A 25,311-nucleotide genomic window follows, 5' to 3' on the forward strand; every position below is an offset into this window, starting at 1 on the left:
GTAGATTGGGCCAGTACGAGCCCGCCGCTGCGCTTGGAGAGCGTCACGCCAGGGGGAGGGGCGAGGGCGGCCTCGCCAATGACGGGCTGGATTGCGTGAGGCGAAGGGTCGTGATTGGACATCGGCAGCGGGCGACCCTGGGCTCAGCTACCTGTTGCTAAGGCCGCTGTAGATCGGCTCTGCTGCGTGCGAGGAAGGCTCGTCTCGCGAGAGCTCAGCTCCCTTCTTGGCCAGGGCAGCCGCAGCAGCAGGAGGACCGACATGGACGCTCACGAGGACTACGTTTGGCCGCGGGCAACCTCCGAGCTCATACTCCTCCCGGTCACGGGTCTGGAGTGCGTGGGGGATCGGCTGTTGGCGGGTGAGGTTTGGGTTGAAGCGCATGCTAGTGGAGAAGAAACTGTGCGCTCGCGTGGGGCGGGACCGTGAGAACAAAGGGATACCCCCAAGGAGGAGGACGGGCGGCGGGATGAAGCCCGACCGAGGGGGGCGGGAGCCCAGGAGATGGCGGGCAGGAGACCCAGCCGGAGGAGCCCTGGAGACAAAAAAAACCCGATGTGGCTACTGAGTCCCTTCATAGTCTGCAGCCGACGTGGAAAGAGCGGTGGGGCTGCGGGAAAGTGCGAGGAAACGCAGTGATATGGAGGGCGAGTGGTGTGTGGCCCCTTCCTGGAGTGGAGCGGGGGGCGGGAGGGGGTGGGTTGGGATGAGCCGACCCCAAGGTGGGCGGTCCTGAGGGCGGGGCCCGGTGGCGGGGGTGTGGCCTCAGGGCTGTGTGAGGCTTCTCCGTGGAAGATGGGGAGGACCAGATTGAGTGGCGGGAAACTAGAGATGAGACCTTTTTGAGTGAGCCAATGCTTGGGGAGGCAGACGCTAAGGCCCCTTCCGAGATGGTTGCGTCCAGGAATTCCGATGTTGATGCTTCTTGGGGGAAGGTCAGGTCAAGAAGCATAGGCCATCAAAGCCCTGAGACCTGAGGCAGCAGACCCTTGGGGAGCATTGAGGACTGACTGGAAGACACTAGTGATTGATGGTGGTGCTGCTGAGTTTTTTAAGGGTCCTGAGGCAGGGCTCTGTCAAGTCTTGAGTGAGCTGCTTACTATCCTAAGGGGGTGGGTATGTGTGTGTGGGGAGGGATGGCCCAGTTGTGATCTGGTGAAGGGTGGGGACTCTGGGAGTTCAAGGTGCCTACGATGGGTTAGAGTCCTAAGGCTTCTGCAGGAAGAGATAGGTAGGCAGAAACCCAAAGAACCACAACAACGAGCTAGGAGAAGGGAAGCGGTGAGTTTCTGGCAGAGGGTAAACATGCCAAAGGCTTTGAGGCTGAGAATTTGTTACTTCGGGAAAAAGAGGGAATTTCTGTGAGGCTGAGCAGGGGTGGGGTGGGACAAGTGCTGGAGAAAGGAGCAGAGGCCAGACCGTTTTAAGCCTAGATCTGACTTCATAGTGGTGGTGGAGAGCGGCCCCATGAAGGGTTTTAGGCAAGAAAATGACCTGGGAAATGCAGGTTAGAAAGCTCTTCAAGTGAATTCCTCTACTCCAGTGACTTCCAGAGTGACTTTTGTATTGCTGCAATTCTCAAATTCTGTCCATGTGCACCTATAATCTGAATTTCCAGCCCTCTTTGCTTATGAGTTCCAGGTCCAAGTGCACAGGTGCCTTCAATTTGAAATATTCCTACTGGGTGCTCCAGCTCAGCAGAGGGAACAACAGCCAGTCAGGTGCCTGAGTCTGAGCATCTCTCTCAGCTCCCAAGCCAATCTGGTTGATTTTGACTTCATACATGTGGCCACTGTCTGTATATTGCCGTCATTTGAAGCCATGCAACTTTGTCTCCTAGACCCCCTCAGGAGCATTCTCCCAGCCTATCCTTGAGCTCTTTGTTTCTTATTCCAACCACACGACTGTGCTCACCTCAGGGTCATCAGACTTGCTATTCTATCTGCCAAGAAAGGTTCACCCATCTCCCCCATGCTTGCTCTTCCTTTGGTTACCACTGCTTATTGATTCCTCTCCGTCTATATGTTATGTTCGCAAGGTGGCCTCTCCTGACACCCAGTCTGTTTATTTTTTAATTATTATTTTTTTAATTTTATTTTTGAGAGAGAGCGCAGGGGAGGAGCAGAGAGAGAGAGAGGGAGACACAGGATCTGAAGCAGGCTCCATACTCTGAGCTGTCAGCACAGAGCCTGATGCAGGGCTCAAACTCACCAACTGTGTGATCATGACCTGAGCCAAAGTTAGATGCTCAACCGACTGAGCCACCCAGGCGCCCCTCACCCAGTCTGTTTAGACGAGACCAGGGTTTCTCAATATCAGCACTTTTGACATTTTGGCCCAGATCCTTTTTTTGTGTGGGGGGCTGTCTGTGCTTTGCAGGACGTTTAGGAGCATCCCTGGCTTCTACTCCTAGTTGCCAGTTAGCATAGCTCCCAGTTGTGACAACCAGAATGTCTCCAGATATTGCCAGATGTCTTCTGGAGGGAAAATCCTGTGGAATAGATTTTCCTCTTTTATATTCTTAAAGCAACCTGTATAGTTCTTTCTTGGAACTTACCAGAGTTACAACAATGTAGTTTACTTGGGTGATACTGTTTATTGTCTGCCTGATGGGCAGGAGTCTGGGTCTGTGCTTGTCTTACTCACTACTCCAGCATGTAGTTAGTTCCTTGTCTGGTTTATAATTGATGCTCAGTTCATGTCTATTGAATGTCGAAAAATGGAGATTGCAAGCTAAGAATATCATGAACTGTTAATGTCATCTCAGGTTAAGGTGATATCCTGGGGCAAAGTCACTGTGGTGGGGAGGATTTGCAAAATCTTTAGAAAATGAGCACTCGGAACATGAGAAGATGTGGGAAGTTTAGAGGAGTAAGTGGTGAGCTTCCTGCTTTGGGGCTGGGGCTGAGTAGAGGGTGGCAATGGTTGAGAGAACTTGAAGGTGAACTAGTAGAGTGGGAAGTGCCTGCAGGGCAGGCAGGAGGTGGCTTAGGGTCATGGGAACCTTGGCTGTCAAAGTAGGGGCTGCCTCTCCTGGTTCTTCTCATCAGTGTTGAACATGCTCACATCTGAGCTTCAAGGAAGAAGTTTCTGGAAATCCAGAGGCGTTCTGCTGTGGCCCCAAGGTGGGAGGATCACCTTTAGGGACAGCCTCTGCCCTGGGGGAGGGATGGGTTGGGGGGGGCGGAAGAGGGTGTGTAGAAGCAGATGAGGCTGAGGATTTGGGAGAAAGGCTGACAGGCTTCCAATGGAAGGATGAGAAGTTAGGTGGGGCGAGGAAGAGCCTGTGTTTGAGGAAGTCAGGTTGAACTGAGTATCTGAATGTCAGCATTGAAAGTCCAGCTGAAGCTGAGGCCGGGGATTGTCCAGGGTTCAAGCCTGCAGGGTCGTGTGTTCTAATGCATTCGCAGGCTACATGCCCGAGTTTTCCCTGCCCTCGTCTCTTCATGACTTATCAGAGGTGAGGTTCTGATGTGGCTCTCTGCCTCTGTCTAGGTGAGGGGCCAGATGTCCTGGTGTACAGCCTCGATTTTGGTGGCCATCTGCGGATGATGAAGCGCGTGCAGAACCTGCTTGGCCACTATCTTATCCATGGGTTCCGGGTGCGACCAGAACCAAACGGAGACCTTGACTCGGAGGCTATGGTGGCTGTGTTTGGGAGCAAGGGACTCCAAGTTGTGAAAGTTAGCTGGGGACAGGGCCGCTTCCGGGAGCTCTGGCGCTCTGGCCTATGGAACATGTCTGACTGGATCTGGGATGCACGTTGGCTTGAGGGGAACATAGCCTTGGCCCTGGGCCATAACTCAGTAGTGCTATACGACCCTGTGGTAGGGTGCATGCTGCAGGAGGTGCCCTGCACAGACAGGTGCACCCTCTCCTCAGCCTGTCTGATCGGAGACACCTGGAAGGAGCTGACCATAGTGGCAGGTGCTGTTTCTAATCAGCTCCTTGTCTGGTACCCAGCAGCTGCCTTAATAGATAATAAGCCTGTGGCCCCTGACCGACGGGTCAGTGGGCATGTGGGTGTCATCTTCAGCATGTCGTACCTGGAAAGTAAAGGCTTGTTGGCCACAGCTTCAGAAGACCGAAGTGTCCGCATCTGGAAGGTGGGTGACCTGCGGGTGCCTGGGGGTCGGGTACAGAATATTGGGCACTGCTTTGGGCACAGTGCCCGTGTGTGGCAGGTCAAGCTACTAGAGAATTACCTTATCAGTGCTGGAGAGGACTGTGTCTGCTTGGTATGGAGCCACGAAGGTGAGATCCTTCAGGCCTTTCGGGGCCACCAGGGTCGTGGCATCAGGGCTTTAGCTGCCCATGAGAGGCAGGCCTGGGTGGTTACTGGGGGTGATGACTCAGGCATCCGGCTGTGGCACTTGGTAGGGCGTGGGTACCCAGGTTCGGGGGTCTCAGCTCTCTGCTTCAAGTCCCGTAGCAGGCCAGGTACCCTCAAGGCTGTGACGCTGGCTGGCTCATGGCGACTACTGGCAGTGACTGACACAGGGGTCCTGTACCTCTATGACTTTGAGGTCAAGTGCTGGGAGCAGCTGCTGGAGGATAAACGCTTCCAGTCCTACTGCCTCCTGGAGGCAGCCCCTGGTCCTGAGGGCTTTGGACTGTGTGCCATGGCCAATGGGGAGGGTCGTGTCAAGGTTGTCCCCATCAACACTCCAACAGCAGCTGTGGACCTGACCCTGTTCTGTGGGAAGGTGCATAGTCTGAGCTGGGCCTTGCGTGGCTATGAGGAGCTCCTGTTGCTGGCATCGGGCCCTGGTGGTGTGGTGGCTTGCCTGGAAATCTCAGCCGCACCCTCTGGCAAAGCCATCTTTGTAAAGGAACGTTGCCGGTACCTACTGCCTCCAAGCAAGCAGAGATGGCACACATGCAGTGCCTTCTTACCCCCTGGTGACTTCCTGGTGTGCGGGGACCGTCGGGGCTCTGTGTTGCTGTTCCCCTCCAGACCAGCTCTGCTCAAGGATCTTGGGATTGGGGGCAAGGCCGGAGCTGTCACTGGAGCACTTGAAGCAGGTAGTGGCAGTGGTGGGGATGAAACTGAGTGGGGCCCTGTGTCCACCCTCCCTTCTCTGCACGGGAAGCAGGGTGTGACCTCGGTCACCTGCCATGGTGGCTACGTGTATACCACAGGGCGTGATGGCGCCTATTACCAGCTCTTTGTGCGAGGTGGCCAACTCCAGCCAGTCCTAAGGCAGAAGTCCTGTCGAGGCATGAACTGGGTGGCTGGGCTCCGTATGATGGCTGATGGGAGTATGGTCATCCTGGGTTTCCATGCCAATGAGTTTGTGGTGTGGAGTCCCCGATCCCATGAAAAGCTGCACATCGTTAACTGTGGTGGAGGGCACCGCTCCTGGGCCTTCTCTGATACCGAGGCGGCTATGGCCTTTGCCTACCTCAAGGATGGGGATGTCATGCTGTACCGGGCTCTGGGTGGCTGTACTAGGCCACACGTGATCCTCCGGGAGAGCCTGCATGGCCGTGAGATCACTTGTGTAAAGCGTGTGGGCACCATCACTCTGGGACCTGAATTTGAGATGCCCAGCTTCATGCAGCCTGACTACTTGGAGCCCGGCAGCGAGGGGCCTGGCCTGACTGACATTGTGATCACATGCAGCGAGGACACCACTGTCTGTGTCCTGGCGCTCCCCACAGCCACTGGCTCGGCCCATGCACTTACAGCTGTCTGTAATCACATCTCCTCGGTGCGTGCGCTGGCTGTGTGGGGCATTGGTACCCCAGGTGGCCCTCAGGATCCTCGGCCAGGCCTGACTGCTCATGTGGTGTCTGCGGGGGGCCGGGCTGAGATGCATTGCTTCAGCATCATGGTCACCCCAGACCCCAGCACCCCGAGCCGCCTCGCCTGCCACGTCATGCACCTTTCGTCCCACCGGCTAGACGAGTACTGGGACCGGCAGCGCAATCGGCACCGGATGATCAAGGTGGATCCAGAGACCAGGTAATGTGCACTGCTAGGTGGGAGTGTAGGGTGGTGTCACGCAGGGCAAGCCCCTTACAGCTGCTCCCAGGTGTGCCCTGACCTGTGTCTGGTCTCGGCAGGTATATGTCCCTAGCTATCTGTGAGCTCGACAGGCCTGGCCTTGGCCCCCTTGTGGCTGCAGCCTGCAGTGATGGAGCAGTGAGGTGAGAATGGGCATGGGGGGTGGTAGGGCCAAGAGACAAAGCCTGGAAGGTTGTCCAGAATGGGTTCTGAGCTGGGCCACTCTCCGCCCCCCAGGCTCTTTCTTTTGCAGGACTCTGGGCGGCGGCTGCAGCTCCTGGCTGAAACCTTCCACCACAAGCGGTGTGTCCTTAAGGTCCATTCCTTTACACATGAGGCACCCAACCAGCGGCGGTGAGAGAGGCTGCATGGTGGTCCTGCATGGGCCAGGTGGGGGCTCCTGTTGCTTTCCATCCCCCTCACTGACCTAGCTGCCCTCCCCTGGCTCCCAGGAGGCTGTTCCTGTGCAGTGCAGCTACTGATGGCAGCTTGGCCTTCTGGGATCTCACTACTGTGCTAGACCATGGTTCCACTGCCCTGGAGCCTCCAACGGACCCCGGGCTTCCCTACCGTGAGTAGCCAGTGTACAACCATGGCTGTCCCTCCCCACCTCACACTTTGCCTTCACCCATGTGGCAGCGAGGCCCTGATAACCATCTTCTTCCTCCAGGACTGGGCACCCCCTGCCTGACCCTCCAGGCTCATAGCTGTGGTGTCAACAGCCTGCACACCTTGCCCACACGTGAGGGCCACCTTGTGGCCAGTGGCAGTGAGGATGGCTCCCTCCATGTCTTTGTGCTGGCTGTGGAGGCACCAGAGCTGGAAGAGGCCGCTGGGGGTGCTGAGCTGGTGCCCCAGTTGCATGTGCTAGAGGAATACTCTGTCCCCTGTGCACATGCTGCCCATGTGACAGGCCTCAAGATCCTAAGCCCAAGCCTTATGGTCTCAGCCTCCATCGACCAACGGCTGACCTTCTGGCGTCTGGGGCATGGTGAGCCCACCTTCATGAACAGTACCGTGTACCACGTCCCAGATGTGGCTGACATGGACTGCTGGCCTGTGAGCCCTGAGTTTGGCCACCGCTGTGCTCTTGGGGGCCAGGGGCTTGAGGTTTACAACTGGTATGATTGAAGTGTCCCGCGGTGGCCGGCATGCTGGGTATGGGGCCTGCTCGCAGACGGGGTGGAACAGGAGTGACTGTCTGTGCCCATGCCCAGTGTGCCTTGAGGGGAGGAGGCGGCAGCCGCGGGTTCCTGACGTCAGAGCAGGAGCTGGAGGTGAGTAGGGTGCCATCTGGGCAGACCAAAAATATGCCCTACTGCGTATAATAGGACCAGGCTTTATAATAGAAGTAGTTTATTTTTGGTTTCAGGTCCCTAACAAAATCTGTGTATCTTTTTTTCAGGTGATGACTCTGTAAACATTCCTAGATATTTGGGGTCTCTGTGGCCTTAGATATGGTTCAGCGGAGGGAGGCCCAGCGTGGCTAGGCCGGTGTGAAGCACTTCACGCACGGCCCGCAGAAGCTGGAGACGGGCAAACATTTGACCAAACAGGTGTGGTCGAGGTGCCTGTTGGAGAGGAAGGGCCTGCTGGTCTCGTCCTTTGCTTCCCTTGCACCCCCGCAACCCCCCACCCCGTTTTGCTGTGCACTTACCCCTAGGATGTGTATGCGGTTATAGTAGGAGCTGAAATCCATGCTGAGCTGTACCAGGAACTTGCACATCTAGAGACAGAGACTGAGTCACTGGCTGGTCTCTGATCTTGTGCCCAACCCAGAATAAAGCATTGAGTGTGCAGTGTCTGTCCCCGTCTCCTCTGCCTCACCGTCTCTGTGCGTGCGGTCGTGTGCAGCCCTGGGGCTGTGCATGCCAGGGCTGCTGTCTGGCTCAGCAGGTCTGGGAAGGGGAGGATGCCATTGAAGAGCAGGAGCCACTCACCCTGGGAGGAAGAAGGGTGCTGGGAGATGAGGTCCCAACCTCCTGTGGGTGCCCAACTACCTGGGGAGGGCACTCACCTCATCCTGTAGCACTGAGAAATCGAGACTGCTCACAGGTGGAAAAGTGGGGTACAGACCTTGTTCCATGCTGTGCCTGTACCCTTCAAACAGTGTGGCAAGACGGGCACAGTTATACATGACGAAGGTGCCGCTCTTGGTGCCCTTTGTGGAAATGCTGCTGTCGGCCAGGGCCAGGAGAAGCTGAGGAATGGGGGCACAGCTGCAGCCACCACACGTGCTGTCCAAGCCCTGATCCTGTAGGTCACCCAGGCTCACCTGACCGTGCGGGGCTGTGCTGAGCATCTCAAACTTGATGGTCGCCACGGAGAGAACGCTGAAGACCTCTGTCCAGGCTGGGTCTGGGGGAGTGTGGTCGGTGAGTCTCCACAGGCAGGGAAGCAGACGAGCCGCCCCTCCTGCAGAGCACAGCTAGGGGTTCCCGGGCGCACGCACCTCGTGCCAGGTCCCTGCCGTGCTTCACTGCCGACGCCTTGCACACCTGGGCGTGCCGGAGCCTGCATGAGGAGAAGAGTGAGCGGGGCAGGCGGGGTGGTGAGGAGTTCCCCTCCACCTCAACTACCCTGACTAGGGGGCCTCCCTTCCAGTCTCACTCACTCGTAGTACTCAGGGGCGGTGAGGGTGCTGGGTGCACCAGCCACTTTCACTGGGCCACAGACCAGGTGCTTCTGTCGGGAAGAGAACAGGCACTCAGCTAAGAAGCGATACCCTCCAACACCAAATCCTTCGGGAAGCCTAAATCTGGTGCCTGGACTCCCCCCGCCTTTCAAGCCCACCCCAGGACACAGTCCAGTTTCTTCAGTGTTCTCTGGGATGTGCCTCCGGACCCCACCTTCTCTCAGGATGCTCACAAGCTGCGGCAAATACCCACTCACCGAGCCTAACCTCCCCCTCAGGATCAGGCGTCACGTATGGACACCCTGGCCAACAGGACGCTTGAGGGTTTTCAAGGGCCCTCAGGATGGTGGGGGCGGGGAGGAAGCCACTAAACCTACCTGTGTGAGCGGAGCCTGGTCATCCAGCTTCCGCCAAAGCAGGTCCACCTTTTGTTGCTGGAACTCCTCCTCACAGCTCACCACGTGCACAACCATGCAGCGGTCTGCGTTAGCATCTGGGGCCGCAGCCTACGGTGTGTAGGAAGACGGTCACCGAGCGAACACAGGACACTCGGCTGGCCAGTGTCAGCCTACGGAGTCGGGTCAGTCACTAACCAGGGATGGAGGGCTGTCCCCTGGCCAGCAGCGCGCAGCCTCCTGCAGCTCGGCTAGCACCGAGAGCAGATCCTCAGTCACTGCAGAGAACACGAGGGCGTTGAGGCTAGCCAGGAGCACAGAGTCCCCACCTTCTCTCCAGCCCTGCGAGGCTCCAGCTCCTACCCAGACACTTGTCCAGGTTGGGGTCATAGCCAGCTGCGCGTCCCCGTTCTTGCACCAGCTCCTTCAGGCACACTGTGCCCAGGACGCCGCGGGGCAGGGCTCCCCGCTCCTGGGCAGGGCTAAGCTCTGCAAGCGCGCGGTTCCTCAGGGCTTCGGTGGCGGCTCTCTCCGAAGCAGCGGGCCAGTCCACGCGCAGTTGCTGCAGGAAGGTCGGCATGTGCGGGTCTCGCACGGCGGGGACGAGGCGCACACTCTCCCTGCGAAGCGAGGGCGACCGCCTCAGCCCTATCACCCGGCCCAGCTCCCCCCTACTTCCCACTCGCAGCTGCTTCCGTCCCAGCTTCCTACCCCCGCCTCTTTGGCCCCGCGTCGCGCTCACCCGTGAGCGCGCAGAGTTCGCGCCAAATGATCGGCCACGAGCACGGCGCGCAGCTGGCTCAGGCGGAGCGCGCCGGGGGCGCTGCGCAGCGCCGGGCAGTGGAGGAGGATGCGCGGGCCCGGCGCGGCGGGCGCGGCGGGCGCGGCGGGCGCGACATAGGCGGCCACGGCGCCGAGCACGCGCTCGAAGACGGCGGGCCGCTGCAGCTGGAGCGCTAGACCCGCGGGGGTCGACGTGCAGCGCAGCACCGGGGCCACGCCGGGGCCCTGCAGGCCGGCGACTGCACGGACCACACGCTCGGGCACCTGCGAGAGGAAGGGCGATGAGCGGGCTGCGGCGATGCCCCCCGCCGCATGTCCCCACTCGGCCGCTCGCGCCCACCTGTCCGTCCCCGAAGCGAGCTTGTAATGCGGGCCGCGGCGCCAGAAAGTCTCGGGCACGCAGGTGGCGGGCGCGCGTCTCCTTGAACCACACGGGGTCGCCAGGCCCCAGGGCGGTGTTGAGGGCCCCTAGCGTCTCTCCGACCCCCAGGCGCCCCGTCGCCATGGCGACCGGAAGGCACCAGCAGAACCGGAAGCAAACCCCCGGGAGGTCGAACTTCCGGGAGGACCGACAGGCCAGGGCGCGTATCCGGTGGCGGCCCCTGAGCTGACAGGTGCGCCAGAGGGAACCTGATAGCCGCTTTAGACCTTCGGCCCCAGCTCTCCCTCTGCGTGGCCAGTCTGCCCTGCCTGTCCTAGGTTCCTAAATCTCCGGGTCCATCTTAGACCTAGGGTTCTGTCTTCGCCACCTGCATTAGCAACCAGGGAAAGGATCCTCCCTACTGGGTGGGGCCCAGATCGCTGTTTCTCCCCTCGAAGTCTTACCTCTGTGTATTTGTGATGACGTTTCATTCCCCACATTTGACACATGATCAAACGTCAGAAGCTCCAAATGAATTTAGTGGGATAGGGCAGCTAACATTTCACGACCACCTAAAAACTCATTTTTAAAAGAATTAGTATTCTGCGGTTTCGGGTTATTCAGAAGTATTTCCTCCTTTGCGATTTGGGTCGTCTTTACATCGGATAAATGCCTACTCTCGTAGAATTGCTTCTCTTGATTTTTGAGGAATTAGATCCATCAAGATAGTTTCCAGAATTACCAGTTTTTTTTTTTAACGTTTATTCATTTTTGAGAAGCAGAGACAAGAGAGTGAGTGGGGGAGGGGCAGAGAGAGAGGGAGATACAGAATCCGAAGCAGGCTCCAGGCTCTGAGCTGTCAGCACAGAACCCAGTGCAGGGCTCGAACTCAGGACGAGAGAGATCTCATGACCTGAGCGGAAGGCAGATGCCCAACCGACTGAGCCACCCAGGCGCCCCCAGAATGACCAGCCTTTAATGCTTTCCTTTTAACCTTGTGTACTTTAACAGGGATCCTCCGGCTTCCTGGTTTAGGCAAGGAGCCATTCTGAGCCAAATAAACAATGTGATCATGAGAAGCCCCAGCTAAAGGACTGTTCCCAGTTGGAGCATCCCATTCCACTAGAGAGACAAAGCTCTTTCCTCTGTCCCACCAGGGATCCTGAATGTTTTCACTTCAATGTAACTTAAATCCCCTTTTCTTCCATTTTCTTTAATGGAGATTGAACCTGACACAGCACACAGTGCTGGGAAAACCATGATTTCTGCTCTGAAGCAGTGAGAGTGCCCAGGGCTCAGAAAGGAGAGAACCCTAGAGAGGGGCAGCAAAAGTTTGTCAAGACCCCTTTCTGGGCCAGGGCTCCAAGGCCCTGCTGGGATCGCAGAAAGAGCACTGGGCGGACACGACATTCCCGATGGCTTCTTGGGTGCCCACTCAACGGGAGTGATCGTGTCATTCCAAAGCGCTTTCCATTCCGCAGGCGCATGACCCTGGGGCAGCTACTAACAGGGTTGGGGGCTGGAGGCGGAGCTGGGGACTACAGCTACTCTCGGTACAAGACGGTTGGGGTGGGTTTTCCCCAGGAAGTGAAGGGCTATCTTTAGCGAGCTGCGGTGGCCCTGTGGGACTCACCGCGATCGCAGCCCTGTCCAGAGGCCCTGGAAACGCCCTCCCTTGTCAATGCCACTCCAGGTTCCAGAGATGACCACAAACCTGGCTCTCCGACGTCTACGCCCACCACTTCCAGGCTGAGGGCGCACCTGAGACAGGGTCAGAGACCAGAGCGACCCAATAAGTATGTATGGGGGTCAGAGGCTGGCCCACCCCACCTAGGCCAGGACGCTGCTCTGGCAGGAGAGCAGGGAACGAAATCCAAGCGCAGCTGGAATGCTCTGGAGACAACAGCTGCTTTTGGGATTCCGTTGCCCGCTGTCCAGCCGTGGCGGGTGGGAATGACCCCGGGGCGGGGAGGGAGGGGGGTAGTTCCATGTCCTGGGGCCAGATCAGGACCCCCATTCCCAGTACCAGGAGACAGACCTACGAGTGGGCGGTAAAACCGAGTGTAGTGGGAACGAGGCGCTCACCTGGGCCCCCCCAAAATAGGAAGGTTGGTGGGGGTCTCCCCTGGGACCGGTCCAGATCCGGATTAGATCCGCAGGGTAAGATTACTCCTGCTGGTCCCATGAAGCCAGGCCACCAGTGCGGAGACGGTGGTGGGAAGGGCTTCGAGATCAGCCTAGAGGGAAGCTCACCCGTGGGGCCGGAGAGGAAGTAAAGCCGCGCGCCCGCCTCAGGGACACCCCCGCACCCCGGGCCCTTTGTCCCGTGACTATGCCAGCGCCCGGAGCGCTGGGGATCCAATGGCAGCGATAGGACCCCCGGGAAGCCATTGCGACCGTCCTCCGCTATGCCGAGCCTCCCTCCCGCCCGGTCCCGTGGGTAGCAGACGCGTCAACATTCCCTTGAGGCCACGACACGGTGGGGGCGCGAAGATGCCCGAAACCCGCGCGGGCGCCAGCGACTCTCGCGCCAGTAGGCCCTCTGATTCGGTTCAAGACGGGGGGTCGGGGAATTCTCGGGCCGCGAGCAGCGTGAGCGACGACAGGGCGATGCTCCAGCAGCTGTCTAGTTCAATATCTGGTTCCGTTCGGCCCGGTGGCTCCCACCCGAACGGCTACAATCGCCCTACCACGGCGTCCCCTTCCGCTTGCTGGGGCCGCAGATTTGGAGCCATTTTAAGGCGAAACCAATCAGCCACGCCCCCTCGCGCTCCTGAGAAGCCAATCCACGCGTGGCCACGCCCCGGGAGACGCGCGGCGACGACGCCAACGGTCGCGCGGGTGACGGTTGAGGAGGGGCGTGATTCGCATAAGTGCGGGGGAAACCTGAGCTGGCCGCTCCGCCCTCGGAACCCGACGCCCCAAAGCCTGGGATTAGGGGCTTGGATGCTGGCCCCACGCCCTGGCCAGGTGTGAGGGACTCGACCAGGTGCGCGGCAGCCCCGCCCCAGGCTCCGGGAGTCCTGCGTTAATAGCTGAGGGCCGGGGACCAAGCGGCGGCGGGGGCCCAGGCAGCGCTCTGAGGCCGGCCACGCCACCAGGTGTCCGGCTCCCCCAGGACGGTCTGTGGGGGCCTGGGGCGGGGCGGGCGGCAGGTGCAGACACCGGAGCCGCGGTAGGGGACGGGCTCTCCTGGGACAGTTTTCCCGGGCCGGCTCTTTCACAATCCCGCGCTGGGGCAGCCGACTCGCGCGGTGCCCTCCGGGACGCAGAGGGCGCTGTCAGCGCGCTGCGGAGAACTTCGCCACGACTCCGCTGACCTAGCGCCGGGTTCCCTGCACGCGGGTCCGCCATGGTTGCCTCGTTCGCTCTTCGCGGCCTGTGCCGAGCTCGAGCCGCCTTTCGCTGTGACCTCGCAGAGCTGCTGTGGTGAGTCCAGACCCAGCGTCCCTGATTCTCTCGCCCCCCACGACCGGCGACTCCCCCCCCCCCCCCCCAACGGCTCCCTAGAACCTGAGCATACCCCACCCGCAGGGTTCCAAGGCGAGGGCATCGGCTCACGCCGGCGGACGATGAGCTGTACCAGCGGACGCGCATCTCTCTGCTGCAACGCGAGTCCCCGCAATCCATGTATATCGACAGCTACAGCAGCCTCGGCTTCATGGTCAACGGAAATCGTGTGCTTGGGCCCTGCGCGTTGCTCCCGCACTCGGTCGTGCAGTGGAACGTGAGCAGTGAGGAAGTAGAGGTCCAGAGCCCCAGGCCTGTCCCCTGATTCTGTCCCTGGCAAACTTGGCTTTTCCGTTACCCCTTTGTGGAGCAGGTAAGGGCTCTGTGGGGAAAGCTGCGTGAACTTGTACTTAACTTGCCTCCTCCCATCCCAGGTAGGAACTCACCAGGACATCACTGAAGAAAGCTTCTCTCTCTTCTGGTTGCTGGAGCCGCGAATAGGTACTGGAGAAGGGGAGGGCTGAGGTGCTTCCAGCCCCAGCAAACCACCCAGCCCCAGCCTCCCCACTGACCCGCCATAAGCTAATCATGGCCATCTTTCCCTAGAGATCATTGTGGTGGGCACCGGAGACCGGACTGAACGACTGCAGCCCCGGGTGCTGCAAGCCATGAGGCAGCGGGGCATCGCGGTGGAAGTGCAGGACACGGTAAGTCCTGCCACTTGGGAGTGCTGAGCAGGGGCCAGTCCTATCTCTAGCCAAGCTGATGCAGGCTTTCTCTTTGCAGCCCAATGCCTGTGCCACTTTCAACTTCCTGTGTCATGAAGGCCGAGTGACAGGAGCTGCCCTTATTCCTCCACCTGGAGGGACTGTGCTCACAACTTTGGCACAAGCTGCAGAATGAACCGCCAGGAGCTGACCTAACCTGTCCAGGAGGGCCGTGGCACTTTTGCAGTGCACACGGGTTTCCAGCGCTTTCACTAGTCCCTCCCCTTTGGCACTGTAGCACTTGTCTTTCTTGCCAGCAAGTTAATAATTTAATCCACATCTTCCATTTTGTTCTGGTTTACTGCTAATGAGGAGCTACTTGGCTCAGTGGGCTCTTGGTGGGGGTTGCAAAGAAACCAAGGGATCACCTTTTTATCTAGGCTACTTACCTCCTCAGAGGCAGGAGGCAGTATAGGCACCTGTTTCAAACTGCGAATGTTAACTACTTGCTCACATGCAGATTTGAGGGGACTTCAGTGCTTTCTCCACAAGATCCCTTGGAGATTCAAGTTAGAGAATACATATGTGGATCTCAACCTGGTCTCACGTGGCCAAGCACCTGTGAGTGCCAGTCCAAAGCCCCCATGGACTGTTCCATGACCTGTCCTAAGTAGCCATAATGTGAGACTGCACTCTTGTGAGTCAGAGCTGGCCAGACTCATCTTGTGAGCTGCCTCAGGAGGGACTTTTTGAATCAAGAACTAGTTCCTCCTTCCAGATCCAAGGAGTATCCTGACCTCAATGTCTGAGGCTTTCCCCACAAATGAGGGTGTTGTGTTTGTGTGCATCTGTGATAGTGGCAGCTGCACAGCCACACCTGCTTGTTGACCTCAAAGATCAGGCATTGTTTTTTTTTTCCCAAACTTTTATTGAAAAACCAAGGGGGTATGCCGTATCCCTTTTCAGAAAAGCCTCTTCTCATACCTGTAAGCAGAATAACAAGCTGTGAGGTGTGGCAGGAGGAAGGAGGCACAGCAAAAACCTTTGCTCTGAAGGTAGATGGGTACAAAAGGGCTGGTCACTTACGAATGGAGGCTGTGGACACCACCTTCCACCTGAGCTGAGGATGTTCTCTTCTCAAACTTGAGTTCTCCAGAATACATCATGGCTCTGAAGAGGGACGGATGTCAGATGTGGGTAGCTGGCCCTCAACCACCCCCTCTACCCATGTTCAACTCCCCAAGCTTACCGGACTTGGGTCAAACTCTTGGCACCAATGTCTTGGCAGGAGTGCTGGATGCCAGCAATCAGGTAGGGGACAAATTTGTGGATGGACCCTTTGTCCTGCACAGCCCCAGACACCCCCTGAGCCACCTTGATTTTGTCAGCTTCACTGTGGGGAGAGGCAGGACAACACAAGCAAGGTCAAAGCATAGATGAAGCTGCCAGTACAAGGCTGTCAGTACAGGATAACTGACTTTCCTGTCCCACCTGAAATATCGGTTCTGGCTGCTGAGATGCTTGTCCATGGCATCAAGAGAACCCATACCACGATATTTCTTTAGCCGGATTCCATCAGAGAAGAAGTACTCGCCAGGGGCCTCAGTAGTAGCAGCCAGGAGGGAGCCCATCATAACTATGGACAGATGGGAGTGCTGGGGGCAGACTCTGAGTGGCATTAGGGAAGGAATCCCACCAAATTCCCTGGGTGCTGGGCCTCACCTGTGGAGGCCCCAAGGGCCAAGGCTTTAGCGATGTGGCCCACATTTTGGATTCCTCCATCAGCAATAACAGGAACACCAAAGCGCCGTGCATATTCTGACACCTTGTATACTGCTGTTGCTTGGGGCCGCCCGCAGGCCAGCACTATTGAGAGAGGAATATATGGGTGGATGGAATTAATGGGGACAGGCAAGGAGCCCTGTGGCCATAACTCAGCACCCCGGAGCTCTCAGCCACAGATGCACCAAGACTGCAGCTTGGCCGAGAGAGTCAAGTCTGGGATGGCTGCTGCCCCGTCTGCCTTGAACAGTACAAATAGCTGTGATGGCCTCCACTCAATCCTGCATGTGCGCGTGCATGTGTGCATGGCCCAGGGCAGCCTCAGGCACATGCAGTCAGCAGCCGGGAAAAGCCCCACCCACCTGGTATCAAGTGGACGTAGGGGGTCACCGTGCAGTTAGTAACCCAGAGGCCCACCCCTTCCTGCCTAGTTGGCAGCTTGGGCAAGATCAGGGGAGTGGTTGTGTAGAAGGAAGAGTGGCTTGCTGGTTCTTGAGCTGTGCCTACTATAGGAAATGTGGGCAGACTAGGGCCTACCTGGGAAGGAGATCCTGCCTTATGAGCACCCCGGGAAGAGGAGGGAGCTGTTTTCCAGCAGCCCCCAAAACCATGGTCTGTCATTCAGTTTGCCCTGCCCACCCATCAGCACCACAAACCCCGGGAGCTACAGCTACAGTCAACCAAGCAGCCGGGCAGTGGGCAGCTGGGCCGGGCCAGTGGGCCGGGCTGGACTTACTATAGCAGCCCGTGACAGTAGAAGGGCATTTGGGGCTGTGGGACTTTATGTCTGGAGGGATCTTGGGAGCCACTAAATAAAACAAACAGACCAGAGTTTAGAGAGGGTGCAGAGCAGGAGCAAGGAGGCCAGGCTAGGTGAGGGGTGGGGTGGGAGGGAGTGGCAGGTGAGGAATGACGAGCTCGTCTTCCAGCATGTCACCCATCCAAGGGGCCCATCTGGCCCTGGGGCTGCCCCTATTGGAGGACTCCGTATTGTTCCCACAAGAGCGCTTGGCTCAGGCCATCTGGGACTAAGGGCCCTGTTGAAGCCAGAGTCTCTGAGGGCCTGCTGAAGCATTTCCTACCTTCCTGGGTGATGCAGATGGAGCCACTGCCCATGCCCACCCGCAGGGCATCTACGCCAGCATCAATGAGGTTCTTGGCCTGAGCAGCTGTGACCACTACAACAGGGAAAAGCTTGTGTGAAGGTCTAAGTGGGAGCTTAGCTTCCCTCCTCTTGCCCCACGTCCTTCAGTGCCCAGTCTTGCCTCACCATTGCCTCCAATAACTTGGAGACTGGGGTATTTCTCTTTGATGTACTTGATCATGTTGATCTGGAAGATTGAATTTCCCTGGGAAGAGTCCTGGGACAGAAAGAAAGTCCCAGTGAGACTGGTATTACAGCTGCCCCTACCACCCTACCCTGCCTATGTGACAACTCACCAAAACCACTACATCCACACCAGCCTGGGCTAGCAAGTCCAGCCGATACTTGTCATCTTCATGAGTGCCAATGGCTGCTCCACAGAGCAGCTGCTTCTTGGCATCTTTGGAGGCCAGTGGGTAATCCCGGTTCTTCTTCAGGTCTGTCCGGGCAATGATGGCTACCAGTTCATCATCTTCATTTACAATGGGTAACTTTCCTGGAGGTAGGGCAAATACATAAATCAGAACCCTGGTCTTTGGTTCCAGAACCCTTCCACCTCTAGGACTCACCTTTCTTGCTGCGCTGCAAAATTTCATTTGCTTCTTTCAATGTGATGCCTGCAGGAGCTACCACCAAGTCTTCCCTCTTCGTCATGATCTAGCAGTGAGGGGAGCTATGAGAAAAGGCCAGAGACCAGACTTCCCAACAGACCCTGCCCTAATACAGGAGGGAGGTTCCAAAGACCACCACGATCACACACCTGCACCCAAACCACCCTCCTCAAGTGAACCCAACAGTCTGTGCAGCAATATAGTGGCAGGGGTGAAAATTCAGTAGAAAGGACAACATGGTACACAGAGCCTCCTGTTACATAGTGGAGACAGAAATGCCATGCCAGAGCAATGACAAGAGAATTGGAAGAGGAGGTCGAAATTGATCCTTGAGTACTGCCTGCACCTTGGGGGTGGCAAACATTCGGGCCCATTCAGAGCCTCTGGTGGGGAAGAGATGCACGAACCCCATGAAGGGATCAGAAACTTGGCTGGGCACTCATCTTTTCTGGACTGCAAAGGCCCCCAGAGATGCCATTCAGGCAACAGAAACCTTGTCTTAAGCCTTGGCTGCTAGAGCTTGGCTTTGCTTTGTCAGTAGCACCTACCTCTTCCAAAAACCGGTCGTGCTCCTCCTCCTTGAGAAAATCAATGTCCCTTGAGGAAATGATGCCAACCAGGCGGCTTCCCATCCGTCCTGTGTCAGTTATTGGGATACCACAGAAACCATGCCGAGCTTTGGCTTCAAACACATCCCGCACTCGATCCTTGGGGCTGAGGACCACAGGGTCTGTGATGAATCCCTGCTCATATTTCTGGAAGGGATGGCAAGAATATTTCTGAACGGCCTTTACCAGTTTGAAGCCCGGGGTCTGTGCCAACTCCCCCCTCTGGCAGTGCCACAGGACCAAATCACAACTCAAACCCAGGAATAGGAAACACGGGTGGGCTGTAGGTACTGTCCACCTGGTCCTCTTCTGTTGCCTAAGGACACAGGGTCTCATAGTCTTCTCGAGAATTGAACCCCAAAGTGGGGAAAAGATCAGGAGAATATATCCCCCATTCCCACCCCCCACTCCACCTCAATGCAGTTCCCAGGAGCTCTTGACCACTATCCTTGCCCTTCTGACCTTCACTTTCCGAACTTCGTTGGCTTGGAACTCCGGTGTACAGTTGTGGTGGATGAAACCAATACCACCTGTAAGCTGCACGATAAACAGAAGATAGTGAAAAAGTGACAAAGAGGTGCTCCTGGGTGGCTCAGTTGGTTAAGCATCTTGACTTCAGCTCAAGTCATGATCTCACGGGTTCATGGGTTTGAGCACCACGTAGGGCTCTCTGCTGTCAGCACGGAGCCCACTTCGGATCCTCTGACCCCTGTCTCTGCCCCTTCCCCACTCATTCTTTTTCTCTCAAAAATAAACTTTAAAAAGAAGAAAAAAGTAAAGAGTAAGAGCAGCATGACTCTATATGCCTTTGGGGAACAATGTGGGGCCCCTCCTCTGTCCCGTCATGCTCACCGCCATTGCTATGGCCATGCCAGCCTCTGTGACTGTGTCCATGGGTGAGGAAACCAGTGGGGTCTTCAGAGTAATCTTTTTGGTCAGAGCAGAAGTCAGGTCCTGAGGAGATACAGCCAAGTAATGTGGGAAAGCACCTTATATGCCTCAGGGTGGTGCCAGATCCCCATAAATCAGGTGCCCTGCATGACCTGCATGCCAATCAGACTATTCTACAGAATCTACCCCCAAGCCCAATTTGGTTTGGTAGCTGAGAGGACAGGGCAAAGGAGTACCTTACCTAACCTGATGTTCAGGACCCAGTTTCTGGTGATACTCACCACCTGGTCTGCAGTGAAGTCGATGTACCCAGGGAGAATGAGAAAGTCACTATGGGGAAGGGGAATGAATTGGGAGTAAGGCTCAGGTTTAGGGCGGCTTAAGATTCCATCCCCACTGATCACATCAAAGGGCATTTGGGCCTAGAGGGCACTGCCCTAGCCCGTGTCACATTTAGGGAAGACAAATCACAAGGTGGAGATGTAGATAGGGGACCTTTTCTGCCACCTAGCTGTCAACAGCGACCCTGGCATCCTGACAACTCCATGTGCCGACAGAATGGAGCTTCTAGTCTGAAATCCCAAGCACTGCCAAGATGCCTCCTCCATTCCGCCCCACTTCAGATCTACCAAATGGAGCCGGAGATGATGGGGGATTTTCCGCAACTTGTCCCCACGCCCGAGTCCCAGAGGGCTCAGTGGAAAACCCCACCCGGCCTCCCACCGCAGCGCGCCGCCCCTCTCCTCGCCCAGGTGAGCCCGCTAGGCCCGCACTTGTAGGTGAGGCCGTCCCCGCAGTTGAACAGCTGCTGTGCCGTAAGCCCGTCGTCTGGCACGTAGGACGTGCCCCCGCTAATCAGGTAGTCGGCCATAGCCAGGACCGGGCAAAGCCGCGTGTGTCCGAAGACCGCGCCGCAGAGGCCTCAGCCGTCTGGGCCGCGCCAATATAAACCCGCCGATATCGTCATTGCGCCCTGCGCGTCACTGACGTCAGGACGCAGTGCGAGCAGGCGGAGCCTACGCGACTCCGGGGCCGGACTACCGAAGGAGCGCATGCGCGCAGCATGCACTAGGGCTTGTAGCCTTGTAGTTGGGTGTTACCGTGTCTGCTCCCTCCCACAAGACCTTAACCCGTTCAATTAGCAGGCAAGGCTTTGCTTCCACTGGCCCGCCAGGATCCTCCCAAATAAAGAGGCGATGTTCACTAGCATGTTGAAAAGACGTGCTTGTCATTCTTAATAAACAACTAGATTAAGAATACATAAGAGAAACAGAGTGGTATCTTTATATGATACACAAGTGTATGTTACAAGAATTCCATCAGGCACAGGAGCCTCAGGTTTAAGGCCTCAATGCTAGGCCAAAAAAAAAAAAAAAAAAAAAAAAAAGGCATGGTAAAGTTTTTACTTTAACATCTAAAATGTCACTTGTCATAAAGGAGGGTGTAATAGAAATTGTCTTTAATAAATCATAATTGAAGTTCCCCTCATTTTCCTTCCATTAAGATGCTAAGTTTATGTCTGAGCATGAAGAAAGAAAAAGACGGTGGCTCCCCTGTGGTCAGCGACGTCTGCCAGTCAGAGTGGAAGCCAGCTGGGGAGATTCCCTGGAGGGTCCATCCATCACTAATTCCATCTTTCTAGAGTAAGGGAACGGGCCACATTTCTCCTAACAGTCCAAGCCCTTTCCCAGGCCCCAGACAAAAAAAGAAAAAGCCAGCCAGCCACTTTCTAGGACATCTGGCTTTTCAGGAAACCCAGCACCCCCACGGGCTGAGGAATCTGCCGCAGATTTACGGAGACGCACAGGAGGCAAAGTTTCCTTTTACATTTTAAACAGAAGCAGTCTGAAAGGCTTCATAACTACACCAATAAAAAAAAGAAAAAATGGAGGCCTCTTCTTTAGTGTGAAAGTCTGTCCATTTTTTTTCCTGGATCATCTCCCTTGCACCATGGCTTAGGCATCTCAGTGCATGGTGCTTGCGTTGGCCACTGCAATGGCCTCCTGAATTTCTCGTATCACCAGGATCCGAGTCAGCATCTGTCCCATCTGTTCTCTGCTGATAGGCTGGACCGAGTACCAGATTGGGCTATTGGGGGCCACCACTGGCTCGGGCGTCAGATAAAAGGTGTCATTCCGGCCTTTCACACTCTGGGGGCTGAAAAATATATCAGTAAAAGCTGGGTAAAACCACAACAGTCTCAACCCTCCCACATTGGAATCTACTGGACAGATGCTGTCTGCAAAAGTTGGGAAGACAGCAGCTCTTGGAGGTATGGTATCATAGCTACTGAATTCCATGCAGCCAACACATATTACCTCTAGGACCTCCTTTGGGGCTACTGCAAATGTCAGTAATAGGCTACCTCCCTTCCACTCCTCCCTTACATGCTGCCAGCTGTGAATACCTCTGAGTGATACCTAAGGATGTGGGGTTGATCTTCTTGAGTCCAACTATATCCCACCTGGAACCAATTTCACCACTTACAAGGTCATCTCCAAGTCTTTCCTCATGTTGTTTGCCTCTACCCAATCCACTGACAATTCCTCAATTTTACCTAAGGGACTCTATCTGCCTTCCCAGCTTGGCTAAGATGCTGGGACCCTTACTTAGGCTCACACTCTACCCCTTCAATGTTTTGCTGTACTTATTAGCACATGTCGCTGTCTAAACAGTTACATTCACCCATCCACTCAAGATTTATCAAAGGGCCACTGTGTGCCAGGTCTGCACTAGGAGCTGGTGTTCAAGAAATGAGCAGAATCCAAGACTTCCCACCTTATGGAGCTTACAGGTAAGAGGAGAGATAGTCAACAATTAGATAAATACACACAAAATGACAATCAGTGATAAATGCTACAAAGGAAAGAGCCCAAAAGAACAGGTAGGGAATCTGGAAATGCTTTCCTAATAAAGCTGAGAAGAGGATTGATAGGAGCCAACTAGCCAAATATGGGGGCCCGTAGCGGGTGGGGAAGGCCTGCCCAACAGGGAAAAATTTTTTTAATGTTTATTTATTATTGAGAGACCAACACAGAGCATGAGCATGGGAGGGGCAGAGAGAGGGGAAGACACAGAATCTGAAGCAGGTTCCAGGCTCTGAGCTGTCAGTACAGAGCCCGACGTAGGGCTGGAACTCACAAACCGTGAGATCATAACCTGAGCCAAAGTTGGACACTTTTACCAACTGAGCCACCCAGGCGCCCCATCAACAGGGAAAATTTCTATGCTGAGGCCTTGCGGGTAGGGAGAGCATGAGGTCCTTGAGTGGAGAGAAGCCAGCATGGCTAGAGAGCCAAGAGCTACATGGACATGAGATGAGCAAGGGAAGTATACGAAAGGCCTCGTTGGCAACATTAAGATTACTCTTCTTTATATAATAAACTAAAACCACTGAAGGTTTTAGTCTAAGTAACATGTTAAGAACTATAGCACAGAAACATCACTTTGGCATTGCTGTAGAGATGACATGTCAAACTGAAAGGGCAAGACAGCAAAAGCAAAGAAAACGAATCCCCTCTAGATTGATGTTGCTAGTGACAAAGGTCAAGGACAGGAAGATGTTAAGCTATGCTATGTGATGGAAGCCACTTCTCTATACTTTCCTCCCTCTACCTTCATTCCCCTCTCCAAGACAGGGGACCATATAAAATTACAATGCTGGTCATTCCACATGTTTTTGGGAAACCAGTAAGGTTGCTTCTATATTTAGCTTTTGGGAAGTGTGTATTTACTCTCAGTTCGTGACTAAAGAATGCCTTTGTATACAGGTACAGTGCATGCATGCACACACACACAGTCCCCCAGCCACCATAAAGCTTCCTCACCATTTAAAGAGGTAGAAATCGTAGAGCTTGATGGGACATCTCAGTGGATTCTCTGGATTTTCCGTCTGCTCTGCATACATGTCATCTGTAACTACAAAACACACCCCCAACACCAGAGACATGGCATCAGACTGCTTTAGCTCAGGCCCAGATTAGGAACCTTAGGCTTCTAGCCATCCCAAACTAGACTTATTGGGAGGAAAAATGGTGTGAGGCATGAAGGGAAAGTATGAAAGGAAAAAGCAGCAATCATTTCTGGGGCATCTCTGCTTCTAGAAGAGTTTGAAGTTTCTGGCTGGGGAGAAGGGAATGGAGAATTCTTATCCAGCAAATCCCAACCTTCACACTAATCACTAGTCCCCCGGCACAAGGACAGGGCAGGACAAGTTGCACCTGTTTCCGTAGCCCCTACCTTTCTGGCCAGTCTGGTGTATCCCAAGTGCCTTCAGGTACCGAATACTCGTGCTTTTATCCTTAGGATTAGAGGGGTTCTTCTTTGTCTGTCGCAAAACCTTGGAGAAGGCCAGCTTCATATGCTGGTCCACTGTCTTCAAAAGGAAGTATCTGCACCACAAGTGAAAGCAAGGCAAAGGGAGGGGTGCCAGGAGGAGACCATGACTCAGCCTCTGCCATCAGTGTCTCGGAGGAGCTGATGCACACACTCCCAGGATCTGGGCAGGCCCACACCCAAAAACACTGTCTAGTGGAGGAACCACATCAAGACTGATGGCAGGGGTCTGGCAAGGCTGTCTGCCTCACTGGTCACCACACAAATGTAGCCAAATGGGGCTGAAGGCTTTCAGTAGCCCAGATGCTCTCAAATATGTGTCAAAGGAATTCCTAAGTCTACCTGGATAGTTTCCACCCTCTTCACTGGGCAGATGCCAGCAGTAGCTAAGCATGGAGCTTCTAGAACACTTACTTGGTGTTAAAGAACATGAGGGTGGTCAGCAGGGTGGAAGGGGAGTGAGCCCCGAGCTGCTTGCACTCCCACAGCATCTCCTCAGTCACGTGGCTGGGCAGGACATAGCCTAGGAGGAATAGAGTACTGCTACAACAAGACGATGGGAGAAGGGCCCTCAGAGGTGCAGGATGGGAAGTGGGAGGCACAAGGACCACACAGGAGTACAAGTTTCCCAGAAAAATCTCCCTAGAGAATGGCAGAATCACCTGGAAGCTTGAAACACAGATGCCTGGGTTTCAGCCCAAGTTTCTGGGGTGGGACCTGATAATGTGCATTTCTAACAAGTTCCTGAGAACCAGTGCCCTATATGATTCTTACCTGATGTTAATTCTTCCTCTAATCCAAGATTACAACTGGGCAAAAGAACATAGTGTAACACCCAAAACTATAAATCAAACTCTGCATATATGCATACTTCTCTAGAAAGAGGGTATAGAGCTTTCATCATATTTTTTCAAAGGTGTCAGGGGCCCAAAGAACCAATATGTGTGTCCTTGTTAAACCTCTTGTGTTTTCCACCTCTAAAAAGCAAGCTCATTCTCATTCCCTGTCTGGATAAAGGGGAGAATGATATTCAGAACTATTACAGGGTTCTCCCACAGGGAAGGTCTAACTTTAAGACGCTGGTTCATAAGCAAACTGAGGGCTGGGCAGGGGCAAAGGCCAATGTTTGATCAAAAGCCCTGTGCAGCCAGGTCTATGTGAACAGAAGATGACACTTAGGTTGATCACCAAGCCCCCATCATGTGTTCATTCAACAGTTGATGTACCAGTGTTTATGTGCCAAGTACTGAGGCCCTGGTGAAACAGTATTCTCCTGCAGGAGTTTCAGGAATTCTCCAAGCAGACAGTGAGGATGCCACATCCTAGGAGCAGGGAAAGAAATATTCTGCCCAACACATTCCTCTTCTCTACTCTTGCCAAAGCTGGTCCCCTAAGTCCATTAGTGCACTCCCATCTCTTTCTGGCAGCACTATCTCTACTCTTCTATTTTGTGGCCCACTGGCAATACGGTAAGATTCCCTGCCCTCAAAATATCTGAAGCAGATGAGTGGCACAAGACAGCCCTGTTTGGGGAAGGCCAGAGCTAAAAGTGGTCCCACACATACCTTAGCATGCACTATTTTCTTTGGATTCACTTCA

The 25,311-nt window shown here is 55.3% G+C and overlaps 5 protein-coding genes across 23 annotated transcripts in view; 2 read left to right on the forward strand and 3 right to left on the reverse strand.

The window, feature by feature from the left end:
- Positions 1 to 48: 48 nt before the first annotated feature.
- Positions 49 to 7,814, forward strand: WDR6 (WD repeat domain 6). 3 transcript variants are annotated; one of them, XM_049640390.1, is made up of 8 exons: positions 49 to 361; positions 3,496 to 5,025; positions 5,143 to 5,968; positions 6,070 to 6,153; positions 6,248 to 6,364; positions 6,463 to 6,581; positions 6,681 to 7,287; positions 7,416 to 7,814. In XM_049640390.1, the coding sequence occupies exons 1-7, from the start codon at positions 262 to 264 to the stop codon at positions 7,139 to 7,141; spliced, it is 3,237 nt and encodes a 1,078-aa protein (XP_049496347.1). In that variant the 5' UTR covers positions 49 to 261; the 3' UTR covers positions 7,142 to 7,287; positions 7,416 to 7,814. The 3 variants fall into 3 exon arrangements, with proteins under 3 accessions (XP_049496347.1, XP_049496346.1, XP_049496348.1); XM_049640389.1 differs by having other exon boundaries at positions 3,496 to 5,968; XM_049640391.1 differs by lacking the exon at positions 49 to 361 and adding an exon at positions 481 to 654 and having other exon boundaries at positions 3,496 to 5,968.
- DALRD3 (DALR anticodon binding domain containing 3) lies at positions 7,287 to 10,405 on the reverse strand. Of its 6 annotated transcripts, XM_049640393.1 has the most exons (12): positions 10,164 to 10,360; positions 9,783 to 10,087; positions 9,404 to 9,660; positions 9,239 to 9,318; positions 9,023 to 9,151; positions 8,625 to 8,695; positions 8,463 to 8,524; positions 8,286 to 8,368; positions 8,028 to 8,210; positions 7,838 to 7,951; positions 7,668 to 7,736; positions 7,287 to 7,581 (listed from the first exon to the last, which is right to left on the reverse strand). In XM_049640393.1, the coding sequence occupies exons 1-12, from the start codon at positions 10,326 to 10,328 to the stop codon at positions 7,462 to 7,464; spliced, it is 1,638 nt and encodes a 545-aa protein (XP_049496350.1). In that variant the 5' UTR covers positions 10,329 to 10,360; the 3' UTR covers positions 7,287 to 7,461. The 6 variants fall into 6 exon arrangements, with proteins under 6 accessions (XP_049496350.1, XP_049496352.1, XP_049496351.1 ...); XM_049640395.1 differs by lacking the exon at positions 7,838 to 7,951 and having other exon boundaries at positions 10,164 to 10,364; XM_049640392.1 differs by having other exon boundaries at positions 7,313 to 7,736; positions 10,164 to 10,352.
- A 2,619-nt stretch (positions 10,406 to 13,024) lies between these two features.
- NDUFAF3 (NADH:ubiquinone oxidoreductase complex assembly factor 3) lies at positions 13,025 to 14,685 on the forward strand. Of its 2 annotated transcripts, none has more exons than XM_049640413.1 (5): positions 13,025 to 13,613; positions 13,719 to 13,932; positions 14,069 to 14,135; positions 14,241 to 14,341; positions 14,421 to 14,685. In XM_049640413.1, exons 1-5 carry the CDS (start codon positions 13,537 to 13,539, stop codon positions 14,535 to 14,537), a joined length of 576 nt encoding a protein of 191 aa, XP_049496370.1. In that variant the 5' UTR covers positions 13,025 to 13,536; the 3' UTR covers positions 14,538 to 14,685. The 2 variants fall into 2 exon arrangements, with proteins under 2 accessions (XP_049496370.1, XP_049496371.1); XM_049640414.1 differs by having other exon boundaries at positions 13,026 to 13,613; positions 13,719 to 13,911.
- A 549-nt stretch (positions 14,686 to 15,234) lies between these two features.
- IMPDH2 (inosine monophosphate dehydrogenase 2) lies at positions 15,235 to 20,334 on the reverse strand. 2 transcript variants are annotated; one of them, XM_049640411.1, is made up of 15 exons: positions 20,151 to 20,334; positions 19,659 to 19,707; positions 19,339 to 19,440; positions 18,949 to 19,023; positions 18,427 to 18,633; positions 17,837 to 17,924; positions 17,564 to 17,763; positions 17,394 to 17,484; positions 17,206 to 17,301; positions 16,860 to 16,931; positions 16,064 to 16,207; positions 15,833 to 15,977; positions 15,591 to 15,734; positions 15,428 to 15,511; positions 15,235 to 15,325 (listed from the first exon to the last, which is right to left on the reverse strand). In XM_049640411.1, the coding sequence occupies exons 1-15, from the start codon at positions 20,246 to 20,248 to the stop codon at positions 15,304 to 15,306; spliced, it is 1,617 nt and encodes a 538-aa protein (XP_049496368.1). In that variant the 5' UTR covers positions 20,249 to 20,334; the 3' UTR covers positions 15,235 to 15,303. The 2 variants fall into 2 exon arrangements, with proteins under 2 accessions (XP_049496368.1, XP_049496369.1); XM_049640412.1 differs by lacking the exon at positions 16,860 to 16,931 and having other exon boundaries at positions 20,151 to 20,332.
- A 247-nt stretch (positions 20,335 to 20,581) lies between these two features.
- Positions 20,582 to 25,311, reverse strand: part of QRICH1 (glutamine rich 1) — a 52,095-nt gene continuing 47,365 nt past the window's right edge. For all 10 annotated transcript variants that reach the window (XM_049640401.1, XM_049640408.1, XM_049640403.1 and 7 more), the window contains 4 exons: positions 24,127 to 24,235; positions 23,617 to 23,768; positions 23,205 to 23,295; positions 20,582 to 21,534 (listed from right to left, as the gene is read on the reverse strand). In XM_049640401.1, the coding sequence (XP_049496358.1) occupies positions 21,342 to 21,534; positions 23,205 to 23,295; positions 23,617 to 23,768; positions 24,127 to 24,235 (545 nt within the window). In that variant the 3' untranslated portion in view covers positions 20,582 to 21,341. The remainder of the gene's footprint in view (positions 21,535 to 23,204; positions 23,296 to 23,616; positions 23,769 to 24,126; positions 24,236 to 25,311) is intronic.

Source organism: Panthera uncia, chromosome A2 (assembly GCF_023721935.1).
Source record: "Panthera uncia isolate 11264 chromosome A2, Puncia_PCG_1.0, whole genome shotgun sequence".
Classification (NCBI taxonomy): Eukaryota; Metazoa; Chordata; class Mammalia; order Carnivora; family Felidae; genus Panthera; species Panthera uncia.